At 39.7% G+C, this 21,400-nt stretch overlaps 1 protein-coding gene across 7 annotated transcripts in view; it reads left to right on the top strand.

Moving 5' to 3' along the window:
• PLXNB2 (plexin B2) overlaps positions 1 to 21,400 on the top strand; it is a 467,944-nt gene that overhangs the window by 374,718 nt on the left and 71,826 nt on the right. For all 7 annotated transcript variants that reach the window (XM_053253237.1, XM_053253239.1, XM_053253232.1 and 4 more), the window contains 4 exons: positions 4,796 to 4,898; positions 6,150 to 6,251; positions 11,929 to 12,021; positions 13,068 to 13,149. In XM_053253237.1, coding sequence (XP_053109212.1) covers positions 4,796 to 4,898; positions 6,150 to 6,251; positions 11,929 to 12,021; positions 13,068 to 13,149 — 380 coding nt within the window. The remainder of the gene's footprint in view (positions 1 to 4,795; positions 4,899 to 6,149; positions 6,252 to 11,928; positions 12,022 to 13,067; positions 13,150 to 21,400) is intronic.

Raw genomic sequence — 21,400 nt, 5'->3', positions numbered from 1 at the left:
CAGTTCTATTCCTTCTGTTTTTCTTATTTTCCCTCTGTTCATTATTAATGCAGCACACTTGTCTAGTCCAAACTCCATTGCTATATCGCTACTGAATATACGGACAGTGTTTATCAATGATTCGATTTCTGACTGGGACTTTCCATACAACTTCAGATCGTCCATGTACAGCAGATGGTTGATTTGACTTGATGTTTTAGATGTTTGGTATCCGAGGCCTGTTTTGTTTAGTATTTGTGAGAGTGGGGTCATGGCGATTACAAACAAGAGAGGGGATAGTGAGTCCCCTTGGAAAATGCCTCTTCTAATGCTAACCTGTCCAAGTGTCTCGCCATTGATTGTTAACTGTATACTCCACATGCTCATTGCTTTTTTAATAAATATCTGAATGTTTTTGCTGACATCAGTTGTTTCTAAACATTTTAGTATCCATGTGTGAGGCAATGAATCGAAGGCTTTCTTGTAGTCAATCCATGCAACACTTAGATTGGTTTTTCTTCTCTTGCAATTTTCCAAAATCATTTTGTCAATCGGCAGCTTGTCTTTTGTGCCTCTGGTGTTCGGACAATTTCCTTTCTGTTCAACTGGAAGCTGTTTGTTAGTTAATAAGTGTTGCATCACTTCATCTGCTATTATTCCAGTTAATAATTTGAACATGGTTGGCAGACAGGTTATCAGTCTATAATTACTTGGAACTGCACCTTTTGCTGGGTCTTTCATTATGAGGTGAGTTTTCCCAGTTGTTACCCATTGTTCAATATCCCCTCCTTGCAAAATGTGATTGAACTGTTTTGATAGTTGTTTATGAAGGCTTGTTAGGTGTTTAAGCCAAAAGCCATGCAGTTCATCGTCGCCTGGCGCAGTCCAATTTTTAATTTTCTTTGCTCTTTCACTTATTAATTCTGGTGTTATTATTAGATCTTGCATTTGTTGGTTACATTTTTTGGCCTCTTTCATCCAGCCTGCTTTTTTTATTATAATCTATTGGATTGTCCCATAATTTCCCCCAGAATTGCACTGTTTCTTCTTTATTTGGTGTTTCTAGGTTTGTTGCAGTTTCTCCTTCTATGCTTTGGTAGAAACGTCTCTGATTCGACTGGAATTGGAGATTCTGCCTGTGTTGTGTAGTTCTGGCTTCATATCTGCTAATCTTCTTTGACACTGCTGTTATTTGCTACTTTATTATTTCCAGGACTTCTCTGATTTTCCTTGAATCTAGGTGGTATTTTTGGATCAGATACTGTTTGGTGTTTTCATTCTTCAGCTTCTTGTCTTTCATATCTTTCAATTTACTAGCATCTGATCTAAGCCTGGAGATTTTATTTTCTAATCTAATCTTCCATTTAGGTGATGTACTACTTTCTTTTTTGACAGGTCCATTGATCTTATATCCAAGCTCTTGTGTTGTTATTGTTGCTGCACTGTACATTAGTTGGTTTGTTTCTTGCAAATTATTGGGTGTTATTTCTGCAAGTGCAGCATTGACATATTTTAATACCTGAGCAAGTTGTTTTTTGGCAACTGTTTTTAGAGCTGGAAGTCAAACCCTGGTGGTTGCTTGGTTCATGTGCTCAGTTATTTTTCCTTTAGCTCTTGTTGCTTTTCTGTTAAACGGCATTTGTTTTTGAGGTGAAGGTAAAGGGGAGGTTGCCTGGTTTTGATTTTGAAACAGTTCAGCAACGGTGGTATCCTCTATTTCCAACACCTCCTCCACATGCGCCTGAGCAACTGCTTCAGTTGGTGGTAATTCTTCTTCCATATCTTGAGCCTGTGTTGCTCTTTGCAGTTCTTCCAGCTCAACTCCTGTGAATACTTTATTTCTTATTATGAATCTTCTCTGGTCTGCTAGCCTTTGTTCTGTGATTTCTGTATCTGGATGCTTCTCTTTCCAAATTTGGTACATTCTTTTTCAATAACCTCTTCTAGTTGGACTAGACTTGTAATAGCAGATCATTATTTCCTTGTTTGCATTTTTTGTATTTTTTTTCGGTTAATCGACGTTTCTTCCAGTAACTTTGCTGTCTTCAGCCCTGGTTGCTCAACTGAAGATCTTGAGTCCTGTTGCCCACTTGCCACCAGATGTCCAGGAACTATAGCACCTGGCATGGTCCTTGTTGACCCGGGCGACGACCGATCAGGTATAGATTGATTAAAGTTACGTCTCACCATATTGTTGATGGGAGAGGCACTCTTCATCTGGCTCCTCTGGTGAGACCTGTCCAGTATGGTTGGACCTCTGGCATAGCTCTCACCTTCCTCAGAGCACGCAAGCCCCACAACCACGCCAAGGTAGTGCCTCACTGGGGGATTATTATTATTATTATTATTATTATTATTATTATTATTATTATTTATTCAGCCATCCTGAATTAATTCATAACACCTGTCTGACTGTGTAAATAAATAATAATAATAATAATATGCACTCAATTGTATTAGTTAATCCCTTTCCATTCAGTCATAAATTTCAGAGTATGAGGCAGGCTTTTCCTACAGGGGCATTATTGTTTTGCAAAAAAGGAGTAACTTATTCCTTGAATCTCATTGCAGCATAGTTGATTGAATTTCCAATAAACCATAGGAACATAGGTAGCTGCCATATTCTGAGTCAGATCATAAGTCCATCTAGCTCAGTATTGTCTACACAGACAGCAGTGGCTTCTCCAAGGTTGCAGGCAGGAGTCCCTCTCAGCCCTATCTTGGAGATGCCCAGGAGGGAACTTGGAGCCTTCTGCTCTTCCCAGAGAAGCTCAATCCCCTGTGGGGAATATCTTACAGTGCCCACACACAAAATCTCCCATTCATATGCAACCAGGTTAGACCCTGCTTAGCTAAGGGGACAAGTCATGATTACTACCACAAGACCAGCTCTCCTCTACCATATTTTAATATTTGCCCATCTCCCATGATGATAAGACCAGAACTTGGTTCATCTGAGATTCCTGGATTCTCAGGTCATTTCATGAGGGTTTTTTTCCCCTAATGAAAAAATACTGTGGACTTGGCTTTAAGGCAGCTTTTGATTTGATTTCATGGGTTAAGCTTTGGAAGAAGCTGGGGACTTCCTTTACTGATTGCCGATTGTTGTACTTGCTCCAAGTATTATATTCGGATACCTCTCTTAAGGTTAGATTCAGTTCTCAAGGGCATCTAACGAGAGCTATAACAACACAGAAAGGTGTTAAGCAGGGGTGTAGACTCGCTCCACTTCTGTTTAATTACTATATAAATTCTATGGTGGATCAACTTAGCCATTTAGACTTCCACCCACCTAAGTTCGCAGGGAGGCATATATCTATCCTGCTTTATGCAGATGATGCAGTTCTGCTTTCAAGGGCACCCATTGGCATTAGGAAAGCGCTAAAAGAATTAAATCTATGCTGTGAAAAGGAAGGATTCGAAGTGAATTTTCAGAAAACTAAAATAATGGCCTTTGCGAGGAGGCCCAAGATCCGCACTTGGGAGGATCGATGGACACCCTAATGAGCAAGTGATATTCTTTAAGTATTTGGGAATAGTTTTCCATGCTGGGGGTGCCAGAAAAGTTCATGGGAACTACATACCCTCTAATGCTCAGAAAAGCTCCCTTGCTATTTTACAGTATTTGCGACTAAAAGGTGGCTCTTACTTAACTGCGGCTTTCAAATTGTTTAAGCCAAGCCACTGGACCAGCTACTTTATGGTGCACAGTTGGGCCTTTTTCCAAATATGGAAACTCTAGAACGTGTGCAGTCAAAAATTTTGAGAACTGCACTTTGTGTCTCAAGATCTGTTTCCAGTACTGTTATCTGTCTGGAGATAGGCCTGATTAAGGTTGAGGTAAATGTTTGGATTACTATACTATGATATTGGCTTAAATTAAATTATCATCCAGTTGGCCCTTTGATCTTGCAAGATGACCATTGATCTAGATGCTTTCAGACTATTGAGGCTAAAATAGCTACACTGGGCCTCTCTGTTACAATCTTGTCTAATGTCGGTTATGATCAAGCGAAGTCACTGATTAGACAGCGAGTTTTAGATTCTGAGTGGCAAAATGATCTTAGTAAGGTGCCCAATTTTTATATAGCAGAGGAACGTAGATATTTGACTTCTGCAATGAGCTACTTTACTTGGCTAGAAATTCCTAGGTATAGAAAACCTTTTACTTTAACTCGATGCCACAATTTAATTTTGGCAGTCCTTGAAGGTCGCTATAAAGGAGTTCCATTCTCGTAGAGGCTTTGCCCTTGTGGGCTGGACCAGGTTGAAACTACTGAACACGTTTTACTATTTTTCTTGTTTTATAAGGATATCCGTGAACTATTTATTACACCTCTATTATGTAAATTTCCAGGTCGACAGGATCAATTCTCTTGCTCTTTGTTGCTCTCCGATTTGGAATCTGCAGTTACATCTAGAGTTGCTAGATACTGTGCTGCTGCCATTAATACTCGTCAGCAGATGATTAATAAGGGAATTTTATTGTTTTAATTTACAATATCCATTTTATTGATATTGATACATTGTATTTTAACTAATCTTTTTAACTTTATGTGCTAGGTTTTTGTTTTTGTTTTTAATATTGTTCTGGTCGGTGGCCATAACAATAAAGACTTGACTTGATTTGACTACTGTGTATGGAATTTTTTTGGTGATGGTCCTTGGTTAGTACTGTTTGTCCCTGGAGCAACAGATATCCATATTATTATTTTTCTGAAAATGAATTATTGATAAATGAACTGAAATTGTAAGTGCAACTTAGAAAGTGAAATGCAAAACAAAGGCTGTTCTAAGCATCTCATTTATAATGCAGGTGCCATTCCTGTGCAAGCAGCAGCTGGAATTGCCAGTGGAACTGGAAGAAACATATCTGTGTAGACTCATCTTCAGATCAAGATGCAATTAAACAAAGCATGGTACATTTATTTAAAAATAGAACAAATAGATTAAAAAACCTTAGCTACTTTTCTGAAATATTATATATACCCATGCGCGTGCGCATACAAGATGTGTCTGTCTCCGTCTGTGAGAGAGGGAATGAAATAGGGCTGTGGGTCATGTTTAGCATTGTCAGAGGGGAGTTCTGCAATGACAGCCTTGTTGTTGAAGAGCCAAAATGTCTGCCGAACCCACCCACTCCTATCACTGCCCTGTCTTCTAGCTCCTCCTCCAACCTGGGACAGACTGCATATCTTTCTCTTTCCTTTGGTGGGAACATTTAAGCACTTGCCTTGCTTTCTGCAAAGGTAAAGTGTGCCATCAAGTTGGTTTCAACTCCTGGCAACCACAGAACCCTGGGGTTGTCTTTGGCAGTTTTAAATGGGACTTTTCTTCTTTCACTTTATTGCTAGGTCCCTAAGTGGTGCTTGGTCCCTGAGTAGTGCTGTGCTTCTTGGATTGCTTATCTGAAGAAATGTATGGCTACAGCCTCAGAGGGAAAAATACCAATGCTAGAAGGACCCACACCATTTGGGACTAGGAGGAAAGTTAAAGGGAATAAAAAGCTACAAAAGGCAAGGCGGTTCTTGAATGTTCCCCCATAGTGAGGAGGAAGTGGCACATTCTGTCCCCTGCTTTACAGCTGGAGGAAGAGAGGGAAGCAATTGTGTGGGGAGGCGGGTGGCCAACAAACATGTTGGATCTCTGACACACATAATATGACGGTTGGGAGAAGTCAACATGGCCCCTACTAACAGTCTCACTGTCATCTCATGTCTTGTCAGACACGAGACATTTTGAGCCATGAACAGGAGATGGGTGTGTGTGTGTGTGTGTGTGTGTGTGATCACAAATTAATAGAAAGGAAAAATCATCATTTGTACTGCAACTTCAGGAATATTTTTTTCTGTGAGTATGGTTTTTATTTTTGTTTTTTTATGCCTTTATATGGGCATGAAAATAAATATGGAGTTGAGTAAATGTGATTAAGAAACAATTCAGTGTCTTCCGTATTGCCCATTTTTACTTTAATGTGTGAGAGAGGTTTCAAGGATGGGAATGATAGTTTGGCATATGCTGCAGTCATTTTTAGCATGTCTAATTTGAAAGCTGTAATCAAACCTGTCAGTCTGTGCTAAGCAAGAAGCTCTTCTGAACACAAAAAAAGTTCAGATTGGTTGGGGTGGAATGATTCTATGTAATTATTTATGAAATGTTTATCATTCTAGGCAGAAGACTGTCCACAGTTTCTAAATCCCAGTCCTGAAACAATTCCTATGGAAGTCTCAACGCGTGTCTACTTTGAAGGAAAAAATCTAGACAATTATCAGGTAAATTCAAAAAATGATTGAATACATTTTGATGCTTACAACTCATCAGTTCCTGTTAACAAACTGATTTTATTGAAAATATCCTGTGGTTACAAGTAGCCACTGCTTAATTCAACGTTTATATGACTAAGTGAATATTTGTTTAAACTTGCTTTCAGGAATAACTGGTAAATCACATTAATAGATGTTTGTATATTATTACCACAAATGATAATTATCAGTGGGCTCTTATGTTTCTGTGGGGCTCTTGTGGGCATGAGATACTCTCTGAAGGAAGCAGCATACAAAGGCAATGCCTACATAGGTCTGCTTCTTGTGTTATTGCAAAAGCCTTTGTTAGCAGAGAGCTCTATAGGAGCTCCAAAACATTAGAAACTGCTGAATTAGCACAACTTTTACACCATTTGATTTTGTGGTAGGATAAACAAAACATCAAACATAGCCCTCCCAAAAAATAGCAAAATATATTTCAGGATTTCTTTGTTACTTTGCTGAAGTCAAATCCAGGCAAGTATGTCTATACAATATGCATGATGATTGAGCCTTGCTGTGTTGTCTCTGTATTCATAGTTATTCATAATATTAATATTTTATCTTGTGCATTAGGCATTGTATAATAGTGAATATGACACTTCCCAGTCCATAGTGTGGTTGTGAAATGTTGTTAAGTTAGGTTGTTTATCAGTCCGATTATCGCTCCAAACCTGGCCATTCTCATATTGTGCTAGCGATGCAGAGGGTGATCAGGATCACATTGAGCCCATAATAGCTATTGGCTTGATGCACTGGGGTTATAGGAGGGCTTACCTTTACTGAAAAGTTGGCTTTTTAAAATAATTCAGCAGCCACAGTATTTCAAGATCTTGCCCCTCCTTGCTGGTACTGCCCTATAATGCCTGGTACATTACTGGGGGAGAAATGGCTGAAACTATAGGGCATTATAGGATGGTACAAGGAAAGGCTGAGTTTTGAAATGCTGCCACTGCAGCTGCTGGAAGGCAGTCAGTTTCTTTTAAAAAAGGGGGGGGGGAGCAGGCTCTTCTGTAAAGTTAAGTCCTTCCTTCCAATCTGATTTGATTTGAGACATGGTATCAGATAGGCTGCTGATACCAGATGACTTTTTCTCCAAGAATTGTTTCTGCAGAAAAATGCCCCAGTAGGACTAATCTGGACCCAGATATCGGATCAATGTGATTCACAGCCCTCGTATGTATTGTATTGACCCTAACATGAATGCAAGAATGTGTTTTTGTAAAGGCTGTATCTTTTGTCTAAGTGCCTGCGATATTTCATTGAATTTTATTGCCAACATTATTTCAATGAAATATTAGGGGTAATAAAACTTATTCTTTCCATTCTCTTTGGTAAACACAAATGTTATAGTAATACAAAATAGCTCTCCTTTCTCCTATATGTCATGGAAAAGGAATTGTATAAATAACTCTTAAATAACTGGATTTGAAATTATTCCCTGTCCCAGATGAATGCCTCTGTTTTTCCTGAGGGCCCAGTAGATAGGCTAGTGTGCCTTCTCCATGAGTGGTTTTCCTGCATGGAAACCTACTGACTTGTGTAGAGAAAGCAAAAGAGTCTGTAATGTATGTGAAAGAGTACTCATATACCCAAGATCCTGTGATTCCTAGGCATCCAGAATGGGGACCATATCTAGCCTTTCCATAACAGTTTGTTCTGCTCTTTCTTAGTCTTGTTCCTACATCCATTGGTCCTATAACAATTTGAGAGGCTATATCTTTAAACATAACAATTCTCACATTTTGTGGTTATATACTAACAGTTTGGGGTTTAGCAAGAGACATATGTGAATGCAAATAATTGAGCAAGTGTAAATTAGATGAGGTTTTACTCCTTTCCCCAAAGTCTCTAATCGAGGCTCATGAAAATTTAGCTTTCTGCCTTCAATGGAGACTTGTGTTACATTTAATTCAGTGCTTCCTATGTTGCAGCTTGGGCATAGCCTTCCATATGAGATGGATTTTTATTATTATGGGTGTTAAACTCTAAAGATGAATACATATTTAGTTCTGTTTTCTGTGTGCCTATATATACCCTTGAAGTGACTGATGCAGGGACACTCTGAGGCATACTGGTAAATGAATTATTTAGCACTGCTGAAGATATTTTTGTTTATAACAATAAAAGTGGAAAGAGTAGCTGAAGAGCCTTGGTCAATCATGCTCTTATGAGCACACTGCATGTAGTAGGAAATAATAGCAATAGGCCACAAAATCTTTTCATGAATTAATGCAGGTTACAATTTGTCTTTTGTATATCCTGATATCCTGAGCACCATAATGACATGACATCTTTGTATTGTGATCAAGCATCTTGTCCCATGTGATGATGATTGCCATGAGCCACGTACTCTACACAGAAGCTGCCACAGCCCCTAAATCCCCTGAACTGAAGAAAACAATTTTAAAGAGGTTTTTAAAAGTGAAAGAAAACGTCTTTAAAGAGGTTTACTAGGAGGACAGTTATTACTAGTGGCAGCCCAATGAACGCCATTGCATGAGGAAAAGAGCAGTTTCAAACTACTGCAGTTATAGAAGAAAAACTTTGCATGCATGTACTGTAAATCTGGAGATGGCTGCTTGCAACTTATGGCCAGATGCTACTGCACTGTAACATTTAGTCTGCAGGTCATGGCTTCAAGCTGAGCACCACCCCTTTAAAAACATTCTTTGAGAGTGAGCCTCTAGCAGTCATCAGTGTTTGAATATAAGGCTAAGTTGAACTTCAGACTTAGTTAGATCAATACCTGCCTTCCCTGGGAGATTTTCCAGAATCCGTGTGTTTCATTGCTAAAATGGTGCCCTGTGTAATCAGCGTAATCCTTTCATTCATACATATATAACACACACACACACACACACACACACACAATTTTCATCTTCTCTTTAACTTATCCAACTGGCCCTTCAACTTCCTTTACAATTACCTACTGTAGAGAAGCAGCCAGCTCCCAATACATGTAAAATAAAACATAGGGCAAAGACAGCAGAACAGTGCTGGGACCATTGCATCTCTCTGTGTAGTCTGCCTTCCCAGATCCTTCTCTAATTAGTGAGGCGAGGAAAGGGAGGCAAGGCAAAGAACCAACTTTTTCTCAACATTTCTTGTACTTGGACACCTCAGGCCTTTCTGCCACAACCTCTCAGCAAGCTACTTTCTTAATGACTATCTCAAATTCTTTCACTGTTCATTTCACTCAAAATGAACATCCTTTTCGGTATAGTTACATTGCTGAAATGTAGGACTTCCTCATTTTGGTATTTCCTAGGCTAGTCATTTTGATTAGGAAATGCTATTACACACACACACACACTGCAGATTTTACAACAGAGCATTCATTTTATCCATCTATTTGATTTTGTAGGCAGGGGCAGGCAGCTCCTGGGCTTATCTGAAGTAGCTCTCTGGGCATTTGGTCTTGCTTCACCTTCCTTTCCAGCTAATTATGTAAATCTGAATGGCTGGCTGAGTGGAGGTGTGGCTGCTGCCCATGTTTAATTTCTCTCTCTCTCTCTCTCTCTCTCTCTCTGACCAAGGTTTTATTTTCTCTCCCATTTATTTCTCTCTAGCTTCTTCTCTTGCCCCCCTTTTCTCTGCAACAAACTTCTCCAGAAATTCAGGGATGTTGATGTTTAAATCCTTCTTTCTGTCAGTGTTATTTTTTGTACAAGCTGCCATTTGAGGACTGGCTCTGCCTTTCCAAACCACTGTTATGTGCTGGTAATTCCCAGGGCTCCGGGAAAAAGAGGGGGGAAGCTCCCCGAAGCCTTAAATCTGTCCCCTGCTCTGTTAGGTCATTCCTCTGACAGTTATTAAACTATGGTATTGTTTCATAGTTCATTTTCAGTGGTGTTTTTTTAAAAAAACTATTATTGTCTCTGAATTCTGCCATCTCAAAATCTTCATTTCAAGCCTTCTGTGTAAATCAGCAGGACACTGAATGAATTTTAAAAAGTAAAAGTTTATTATTTTGGACAGACTGGCAGTACAAAGACCTTTAAATATTATTTCTGTTTATCCTTTCAACTTTCTTATGTAATATGCTAGACTGTGAAAAGGTGATGGTGACTTTCCTAAGCCACTTGCTCAACTCCATAAGTATAGTTGGATTTGAACCTGTCTAATATAGCACATTTTATTTGTTTGTTTTAATGGAATAATAATGCATAAAGTCTGGGAAAGAGAACCACCAGTGAAGTGTCGTAGACAATGTGTTGGGCTTTGAGTAGGAACATTCTAGTCCAAGTCCTTGCTCAGCCATGAAGCCCACTGGGCCGTTCTTTGTCTCTCAGCCTAGCCTACCTCACAGAGTGGGGTAAATAAAGTGGAAGGGCAAGGTGTCTTGTTGACAAACTGTGGGCTCAGGTGCAACCAAAGTTGGTTGTGCCTCTCACAAGTTTTTGTTCTTTTGGAACTACTAATCTGAGTCTCTTTTTTTAAAAAGGCACCTATTTGGCCCTTTTCTTTGCAATTCAGAGTGAGGAGGAATTCAGAGAACCCTTAGGTCAGGATTTGGAAATATATGTCGGTAGGTTTTTTCCACTTTGCCAAGACTTTTTATATTCTTGCTCCCTTGCAGACTGTGCAGTCTGTGCAGTCTTGCTCCCTTGCAGACTGTGCAGTCTTGCTCCCTTGCAGACTGATTGGGAGAGAAGAGGAGTTTTTGTGCAATAAGATCCTTCACACCTGGCCTAGAGACATACATTATTGGATATGAATCAATCAGTTCATAGAGAAGTTGTGGTATACTGTTCTCACTTTTAAATGTAAACATTATTATGAAGAATCTATTGTATTAACAAATACTGTGAACTCATGCCTAATGTTTTTCTTTAGTCTGCTTAAGGAGGAATATTAATGGGTGCAATGTTCCCTCTAAGGCATGCACGTGCGCTCATAGGTTTTTTAATGCCAACTCAGTTAATTTAAGATCCCATTCAGGTTGAAACTGGAAGGTCCCACTCTGAATGCATGTGCATGCAAGTTCTGCATTCTTGCACTGTGCTGTTGTGACCCTTCTCTCGCATCTTGCCCGCATTGTACTCATGTGTATCGATGTTGCAGTGGCTGCCCCAAAGTTGGTCCAAAAGATTGGATCTATCACTTCTGGGTGGTGCCAAGAGACCCCTCTAGTTCCCTTCTGTCTAGCTTCTGTGACGGTGGCCATGCTGATTCAAAGTGTATGAACGTGTGGAGGATGGGTCGGAGAAGCTAAATCTACTCTGGGTCAGCAAGGTGGCAAGATTGGCACTGGTTCTAGTGTTCCCTCTAAGGTGTTTGCATGCTCACATGTTTTTTTATGTCCGCCCAGTCAATTTTAGATCCCGCTCAGATTGAATCAGAAAGGCCCCACTCTGAATATATGTGCACTCACATTGCCTTGATACTGCTGCCCAGAACAAAACTCATTCCGACCCGCACACAAATGAAAAAAAGTTAGAGAGAACACTGGGCCTAGTAGTAGATTATACTGAGATGCTCACAGTCTCTTGTGTTTTGTTTGTGATTGAAATAATCGGTTCTATGCTTTCTGGCTTTCTACTTGATCTCTTTATTTCCAGTGCTGTAAAGTATATTGCTTGGTGATACTTTTGTTGGTTCAGCAGTGTTATACAGTTTATAAGTCAAATATTTGTCTTTACAGGGTAGCTCCTTCAGGATTGGAAGTAACTACATGGAATTTGATGCGTCAGTGCAACAATCACCTGATGGAGGTTTCTTCTTCGAAAGCCCAGAGGTAATTTTTTTGTTTTTTAAAGGATCCCTTTCTAGTTTTCTGTCTCAGGGAAGGATGAGTTATATCGTCATAAGGCTCAGTTCACCCACCATTACACAGTTCCTCAAAAAGATTGTATAACATATAAAATCCAGGAGAATCCTACTTTTCACCTACAGGCTCAATCCCATCACCTGTCTTCTGGTCCATATATGGCCTAATTTTCTTATCAAAAAGTCTGATATTAAATGTGGGGTGTATGTGAAGGGAGATGGCTATTGGTCTCCAACAGTTGTGTCCTTTTAGTCCCAAATTTCAGGCCAACTGTTATCTTTATTGTTCTACTTGGTGGGGGGCAAGGTTGTAGGGAGTGTTTGTGCACTTCTATGAATGTAAGAAACTGGAGATTGCCAACATATGCCTGAGAAAAATGATAAAAACAGTGTTGTAGAGATGGTTGATGTTTGCTGGTGAATGCTGATTATCTGCCATTTACATTTGTAGTGGCAGCTAGGAACATATCTGTGCTTGGGACAGGCCAGGTATGTTACACCATGGAAGGTTTTGACCTCCACAGTGGAATTGAAGGAACATTCCCCATTTATACACATAACCATATTTGGAGTAGGGGAAGGCACTGCAGTGGTAGTTACTAACGTATTTGGACTTGTAGAATGCAAGCATCACCTGTGTGTGCATATTCACATTTTTCTCATTTATTTTAAAAACACATTTCTTTAACAACAAAAAACCCCTTTAACAAAAATGTTACTAAACATTACACTTCCGTTCTGCGTGTTTGGGGTTTTGAACATTTTGAACATTTTATAGTATATTAATCTATTTCCTCTCTCTTCTAAGGTATTATAACAGTAATATGATTGAGTATAACTCCTTAGTTGATTAGCAGGATTATTGATCACATCATTTTTAGGATGCAGAAGGCTCAGGCTTATCACATTAGTTATCGGCCCCTTGATTTGCATTCAGAAATCAGAAGGGTTAATACAAATCAGATGGGTTAAGACAGATAATTTCTGATAGATAACTATTATCTTTTCCCCCAGTTTTCCATTAGTGCAAATGAAACTCTGCCACTTAGTTTATTCATTGAAAAAGACACAGTCAAGATTGACAGCAAACTGATGGGTAAGTATGCAGTACCAGAAAGAGAAGTAGAAACTGAAAGTAAATCAGATATATTTCATCAAAATTTTAGATTTCTGCATCCATGTACAACATGTACAAATTGTACCACAATTTGTTTTTAATTGTTAATTGCTTTTAATTGTTTGTTTTAATGTGTACCACCCTGAGCCACTTTGGGGTGGTATATAAATCAAATAAATAAATAAATAATGAGCATTACCTTATAAAACACTGGTTTTAGTATGTCATTTAGTTTTCAAAAGCATTGACTGTATTATGTAAATTACATTTCCTTAAGTAGTATTTTGCTTTGACAGAATATTGTCCTGAAGTTTTGGCATTTTGCATGAACATTTTCTTGACATTTACTTGCTTAGGTATGAAAAATACACACAGTAGTGGTTTCTAAAAAAAAAGAAAAAAAGAAAAAAGCATTAATCTCATAAATCACATAGTCCTCTCCACTTCTAGAGCACACCACAATGATTCATCACTGAAAGAGTGGCAAAATCTGGAGACCACTGAGTAGATGTAATCAAACACTCTGTATCATATGCTGTGTAGCCAAGTCTACAAATAAGTCTACTCTTTTTTTAGATTCAATGGCTGCCCCTCCATGTACGTTCAGCCAAGGCCTGCTCCTCTGTGTCACTGCCTTTGCTTTAGTTCAGTTAGCTTGGGGCTGTTTCTGATTACAGTCTCAATCTTGCAAGTAGTTCTGTCCAGGCACAGGTCCAGTGTGAACCGTGTGTTTCCTGGCAAGCAGAGAGGACCATCCACAATAAATAATTATGCTAGACTGAAACCAAGCATGAGCACCCTCCAAATGCTTTTTAGTAAGCTTATTACTGTGAGTCAGTGCCAGACTTCACATTATGTTAAATGTATAGTTTAGCCCTGCTTCTTCTTTTTAAATTAAATGGTTGCAGGGGAGCAGATCAGGACCACAACACATGGGGAAGGAATATTTGACACTTTTCTTCTGCACTGTGGTCCTGACCACAATTTTTGCTCCCATTGCTGCTGTTAGCCCCAGACAGAAGCTTTAATTGGTGCCAAAGGAAGCTTCTGCTGCAGGACTATGGCAGGGGGAAATGGCCAAACACACACACCCCTTCTCATGCACTGTGACCCTTAGTCACAAGGGGCCTATATTAAACATAGTGCATATGTTAACATAATGCATATTTAACATAAGGGCAGGGTTCAGACATAACTGGAAACCATGGTTTAACTAGTCATGGTTTTGTATTGCATCTGAACTCAATCTTGAAAATAAGCCATTAGCCAACAAACCAGGACTAACTCATGGTTTTGAATTGGTTTGCAAACCACAGTGAGTGCTGTAGTTACACACAATGTCTGAATCCACAACCACTGATAAATCGCAGTCAAAGCCATTGCCCTGCCTCCAGAGGTTCCTGCCCCATGGGAGTGGGAGTGAAGCTATGACCTGATGAAAATGAAAAAGCAGACAAGCAGTTCTAAATCATAACTTGCCTGATTTTGTGTCTAGGAACCCAAACAGTGATTTAGGTTCTTAACTATGACTCGTACATGTCATGGTTTCTCATTGTGTCTGAACCTAGCAAACAAAATGTTTAGTTTGTCCTCGAGTCACAGTAATAAGCAAAATGCTTACTAAAAGCACCTCCCCATGTTCCATGATCCTGATATCTCTCCCACCACCCTGCAACCGTTGCTTAACTCTAAAAACAAAACAAAAAAATAATTGCAGGGCCAAACTTTTCATTGAGTGTAGGATGTTGTTTAGCCCTCTGTTTACACTTGTAACTAGTGTGCTTATACTGATCGAGCTAAAAAGAATACTTTGTATTAAAAAATCTATACATATCGTATTTCATAGATTTACTGGATGTTGAAAACAAAAATCTTAGAGAATTGCCCTTTACTTTTGCAATGCTAATAGCTCTTTCACATTATGTTATACTCATCCTCTTATATTGAGATTATGTGAAGTTCTAATGGAATGTAACCCATAAAAGGCAAATGGAATTCTACGATCTTCTTGCTAAAGCATTTCCAGTAAGGACTCAATAATATTTCTACCATTGTATAGCACACTGACAATAATGTGCTTTGTTCATTTTCCATCAGCCATGTCCAGTGCTCTCTCTAACCATATCTGCATGGAACCTAGCCAAATCTCAGTGTGAGCCCTCCCCTTAGTTACTGGCAGGTGCCATCATTATATCAATAATATTATGTGTTTTTCCCGTTGCTGTTTCTGGTGACGCAACAGTGGGGAAGTGTGCATGACATTATAGGTAAACAAAGGTTACCTATGTGGGTAAACTTAGGTGCCAGCAGCATAGCTGCTGAAGAACACTACGAGTCCTGCTACGATTTGGGAGACACCTTGGTGGTGGTGGTGGTGGTGGTTCAGAGCACACTTCAGCAGCCATGCTGCTGGTGACCACCATCTTTGTTTACCAACAAACAGTGTGCCCAAGCCATCATTGTGTCACAAGATGCAGCAGTGGGGACAAGTGAAATGCATCAGATCAAAAAAGATGAACAGTGCCAGCAGCACATCTGCTGAAGTTCTCACCAAGGTTTGAGAGAGGCTTACTTTGGTGGTAGCAGCAGCACCTTCAAGCCTCTTGACTGCCTTTGTCACTTTTCACTAGGACCACAGGGTCCTACTGACTGTTTGAGCCTGGACCTTCAGCCACTGCCTCAGTTGGCTGATCCCTGACCCCAGCCCTGCCCATATCCAAGAAGGAAAAATTCAACATGGAATAAATGCAAGTTACCAATATCTTTATTACGGTCTTTGAGCATAGGTAAAAGCATACAGCATTAGAACGATACAGGAGCTATAAAGTTAAAGGTGGTGGTATTAAAAGCTAGTACAAACTACAATAAACCACTGTGTAGGACTGCTGTAAAGATTTCATTACAACGGCTATAAAAATATTGTGAAAATGCTGCTATTGTATTTGTAAAATACTGTTTTAAAATACTACTACATGTAGCCACCTAATGGCGCAGCAGGGAAGTAACTTGCCTAGGTAGCAAAAGGCTGCTGGTTCGAATCCCTGCTGGTATGTTTCCCAGACTATGGGAAATACCTATATCAGGCAGCAGCAATATAGGAAGATGCTGAAAGGCATCATCTCATACTGTGCAGGAGGGTAAACCCCTCCTGTATTCTACCAAAGAAAACCCCACAGGGCTCTGTGGTTGCCAGGAGTCAACACCGACTCGATGGCACAGCTATGGCACAGCTATGGCACAACTACAACTACAGAAAAACTGCTATAAAACTATGATAAAACTTCTGTAAAACTGCTAATTAGGAGGCTAGAGGTAAAATTACTGCTATAAAACATTTATTTATTTATTCATTCATTCATTCAGTTTTTATACTGCATTTCATAAGGCATCCCACAGCAGTTTACAAATGTTAAAATACAGTAAAACTCCATAAAAATCACATTTAAAAGGTTAAAATCAGTTAAATAATAAAAATGATACACACAGCACCTAAAAAATACAAACAGAAGAGCAAAGGCTGAGAGACCCAGCAGCCCCTGAGGAAGAAAAGCCTGGACAAATAAAAAGTTCGTTGGTCATTTTTTAAAAGCCGCCACAAATGTCAGAGTGGGAATTCACTGGGAGAGCATTCCAGAGGCTTAATTATAAAATTAAGGTTACGATTTAAGGTTGTGGTAGAAGTGAAAGTACAGTAAAAAGGTTATAATTGAGAATTTGGGACAACAGTGTAGTAATGGGCTGCAATGGGCTTGTTTATTTCTTGGCAGTCATTGCCTGGCAAAGTTTGCAAGCTGCTGTGCAGAACTTGGCTACATTGTGAGTTATGAGAGTAGTACAGTCAGAGAGAAGTAAGAGAACTTTGAATTGGCCAGGGTGGCCTGGCAGCCTGGTGAGTAGAGGATAAGAGTTTTGTGGATATCTCTATAGCAGTGATTCTCAAACTTGGGTCCTCAGGTGTTATTGGACTTCAACTCCCATAATCCCCAACCAAAGGCCACTGAGGCTGGGGATTATGGGAGTTGAAGTCCAATAACACCTGAGGACCCAAGTTTGAGAATCCCTGCTCTCTAGAATTAACAGAGAAGTATGCTCCATGGTTTCGACTTGCCTGGCATCATAAGGGCACAGCCTTCCAGGAAGGTAATCTTTTTATATATTCCTTCTATCACAGCTGGGGGCAGGCATGTGAAGAGCTCTGCATGAACCAAAGTGAAAGCCCTCCTGTGGCTTGGGCTTCGAGCTGCATAAGAGATGTGGCAGGTTTTACTATGTATCTTGAGTTTTCAGTGACAAGAAAGTTTGGGCACCTGTCTAGATCTGTTTGGCACTCTGCATCCAAAATGCACTGTTTGAGAAGTGTTCTGGCCTGTCCATATCCCAGAGATAGTAGGTGAGGAGGGAAGAGTCCAAGTGATGATATTTTCACCAGCAGGGTTTGCTTCCATGTGGAATGGTATCCATCTTCCAGAGTTAAGGAGGCTAAGCACCAGAAAATGTATGGCTAGCTTTCACTTTCACCTGGCCTGCCTCCAGTGTAAGCCCTGCATTGGAGACACAGCGAGGTACCTGAAATACTGCTCTTAGGAATTTGGACTAGACAAGCTCCAGGGAAGCAAAGTTGGGAAAGGGGAAACTCCATGGAGAAACTGTGCCAGGGACATTTCCTCAAATAGTTTAAGAGCTGCCTGGAGATTTGTAGTGGTCTCCTTTGTGGCCTCCTTTTGAGTGGAAGAATTTTAGCATGGTGGCACTCCTATGTACATTTTGGGCAACATAGCTGCCATGGGCTTTCCTGTTGTGAGAAGTGTGAAAGACCATCCCCAGGTACATAAAGCATGAGACCTGCTCAATTTTATTTATGTTTATGTGCCATGAGCAGGACTTTGGTCTTTTGGCAAAGGCCATTACTTTGGTTTTATGATAGTTTATTTCCAGATGGTCCTTCTTACAGTATTGGGAAATCAATACAGTCCTATGGGTCTAAAGAGAATTGCTGCATCATCTGCTGCATAGAACAGGATGGAAATATGTTTTCTTCGAAGCTTGGGGGTGTGATAGTCCAAGTTGTTTAAATGGCCTGCCATGTCATTTATGTAGAAATTACACAGGAGTGGAGCAAGTATGCAGCCTTGTTTGATGCCCTTTCGGGCTGGAATGGCCCTTGATAGATAGTCTTAGAGTCATCTGATTTTCAGGGAAGTATCATCTTGGAGGGTGCGAATGAAGAGGAGCAGGCGCTGGACAGTTAAGGTGGCTTCCAGTTTTTCCCGCAGTTTAGTTTGAGAGATGCAGTTGAATGCAGACTTCAGCTCTATGAAGGCTGTGTATAATGAGAGTGTGGTACTTGCAGAATATTTATGTAGAATTCAATGTTGCAATACTAGGCACTGGTCAATGGTAGATCTTCCTTCTCTGAATCCAGCCTGTTCTTCTGCTCACAAAGGTTGGAGGGAGGCTTACTTTGGTGGTTGTAGCAGCAACATCTTCAAGTCTCTTGGCTGCCTCCATCACTTTTCACTAGGACCACAGAATGGTCATTGACTGTTTGGGCCTGGACCCTCAGCCACTGCCTCAGCTGGCTGATCCCTGACCCTAGCCCTGCCTATATCCAAGAAGGAATAATTCAGCATGGATTAGATGTGTTACCCATTAAGGATGCTTAAAAACCTAACTAGGAAGTCTTATTGAGACTTTCTGAGTAACTATATAATTTTTCAGCCCCTTCTGGCTTAACAAGTCAGGGATTCTCTTTGTTCCCAAAGCCATATATAATTTTGATTCTAATTGACTGATGTGCAAATACTTTACATAAACTATTGGAAAGAAGGGACTGCTGAATTTTAAATTTTAATGTCATGTTCCTATGTCTACAATAGCAATAAGAGGAACACAGAAAAAAACTTTGAAAGGTGCTTTGTTTTGTGCTTATGCTATCTAGGCTTTCCCTTTCTACTAAAAAAACCCGACCTGTACATGTGTAGGCATATCTGAATTTCAGTATATATCACCTTGAAAACTAGTTACCTTGGTTGTGCTGGTAGTTACAGAGAAGATGAGCAATTATTGAATTTCAAAGAATAAATGAATCCTTCCTTTCTATAAGCCATTTAGAAAATACCAAGTAACATTGGCATTTAATATCTCTTTATAGCCACTGGAGACTGAAACTACAAAATCCAATATATCCCTTGTGTTCTTTGTCCTGTTCTATCAATGGTTTCACAGCTGGTATCTAAAGATGATGGATAAGAATTAGAATCTAATGGCTGGCTTGCTGCTGCTACATTTAACGAGCTGATCAGTAACAAGGAAACTGATTAACACTTTAAGTTCTGTCTCTGTATTGTGTGCGGCTGTGAGAGCTTTTACCATGACAGATATAATTTGGAGACAGTTCAGATGTTGATTTTTTCAGACACTGAAGTCATTCTCATGTCTGTGTGTGCAGATAAAAAAATTATACTGAATCAGTTTGTAAATGCATCCCCATATCATATTAGTGAGTCAGACAATGCGCAATGCAGTGCTCAAGGAATGCATGAGTTCCGTTTTTTGACCTGATTCAAAACATGGGAAATAACTTCCATTAAAATAATGTGTGTTCTATCTGATTTATGCCCATACACGTACAGACCATTTATATAAGGAGCTCAGATTCATCCTAGACTGAAGGATTATTCATTGTCAAAGATGTAAATTCATCATACAGGTACCAGGCTAACTTTCCCTGTCCTACAGATGGTGGTTTCTCAATGAATTATCCATGTATTCTTATCAAGGTTGAATAGGATAGGTGCAAGCAGTAGCTTTCCATGTAGTAGGAGCTAATCAAAGAGCAGATTACATCACAATGTAATCTGCAAGCCCTCTCCTTTTCCTACTTATACAACTGGGGCAGAGAGCAAATCGATTTTGTACATGTCCTGTGGTAAAGCATCTCAACCATTTGGGTAAGGTTAGAGGAAAGCTAACAGTTTTGTCTGCTGAACATTTCAGTACCACAGCAATTGATTACCAGTGTGTGAGCACTGAATTATAAAAGTTGCAAATAGTTGTTGTTTAACGGAGTGGTGGGTTCTGATTCCACATGATAGTAAGATAGAAAGAAAACAGGGTTTTTTTCTGCATAAATTACTTATATCCTTCCATCATCCTTTAAGAATTTCCTACGGTGTTGGTAACGGTTGGAAATTATTTGGAGTTTTGGGGACTCTGCCTTTATTTCTATATCAAAAGCTATATCAAATAAAGTAAAAATTTCCATCTCCAAACATGTGATGGAGACTCAGCATAGTCAAGCCTGCTGTTTTAATTCTCTCTTCATTCAGTCATTGATCACAGGACAAACATTAGTCTTGTTCAGCTGTTCTGAATCACATATGCAGCCATATTACCTTGAATAGGTTTGCTGATGGATTGTTGCCAACAACCAAAAAAAGAAACAAAATCTAAATCTCTCATTCCTAGTAAAAATAAACCTTTACTCAGCTAGTGAACTTATACTGTTTTGAATAAGCACAGTGGGATGTGCTGAGCAAGAGGCTGCAATTTTAACAACTGTTCAGAAAACAGTGATGCAGTATAGCAAGTCTAAGTATATTGTGAGTTAGTCAGAAGGTGTAGCAATTCTAGTGTCTCTTTTTCTGATGCCAGGCATGAAGGTTAATGATGACTCTCTTAAATCAAGTAATCAGAGGGGATTTTCTTGTATTTCCCTCCTCACAAAATAGCCACTTAGAATTAAAATGTTGTAGTTAGTAAACTTTAGTGTTAATTACTCCAATTAAAGTGACTATCATCTGTCTGCCCATCCAAGTATGCTAAAACACTCATGACTGAACTAGCTGCTTTTTAACTGGCGGCCTGCCCCAGAGCCATAATATCTAGCTTCTGGATTTAGTCCACATGATCTGGAACTAGCCCCTTGTGCTTTCCAATCATGACAAGTACCACTATAACCTCAAGATGCATTCACATATCATAAATTCAGCTCAGGTTAGCGTTACCCCTCAACAAACACAAACTGCTATGGGTTTATGAGGTACTCTGTCTTTTCTCTATGATTCATTGTCATGATAGCCGGAACTGGCAGGGCATTTTTTATCAGGATTCTAGTGCTCTGCAGTGCCCTTCTGCCCTTAGTCTCTGACCTCATCTGTCAACCTTTTGGTGTATGCGACAGGATTCATTGGATTCCCTTGATTTTAGGATTAAATGTAAAGTGGTGGAG

This window comes from Hemicordylus capensis, chromosome 5, assembly GCF_027244095.1.
Source record: "Hemicordylus capensis ecotype Gifberg chromosome 5, rHemCap1.1.pri, whole genome shotgun sequence".
Taxonomy (NCBI): Eukaryota; Metazoa; Chordata; class Lepidosauria; order Squamata; family Cordylidae; genus Hemicordylus; species Hemicordylus capensis.
Note: the sequence above shows the minus strand (reverse complement) of the source record. Positions and strands in the feature narration are given on the sequence as shown.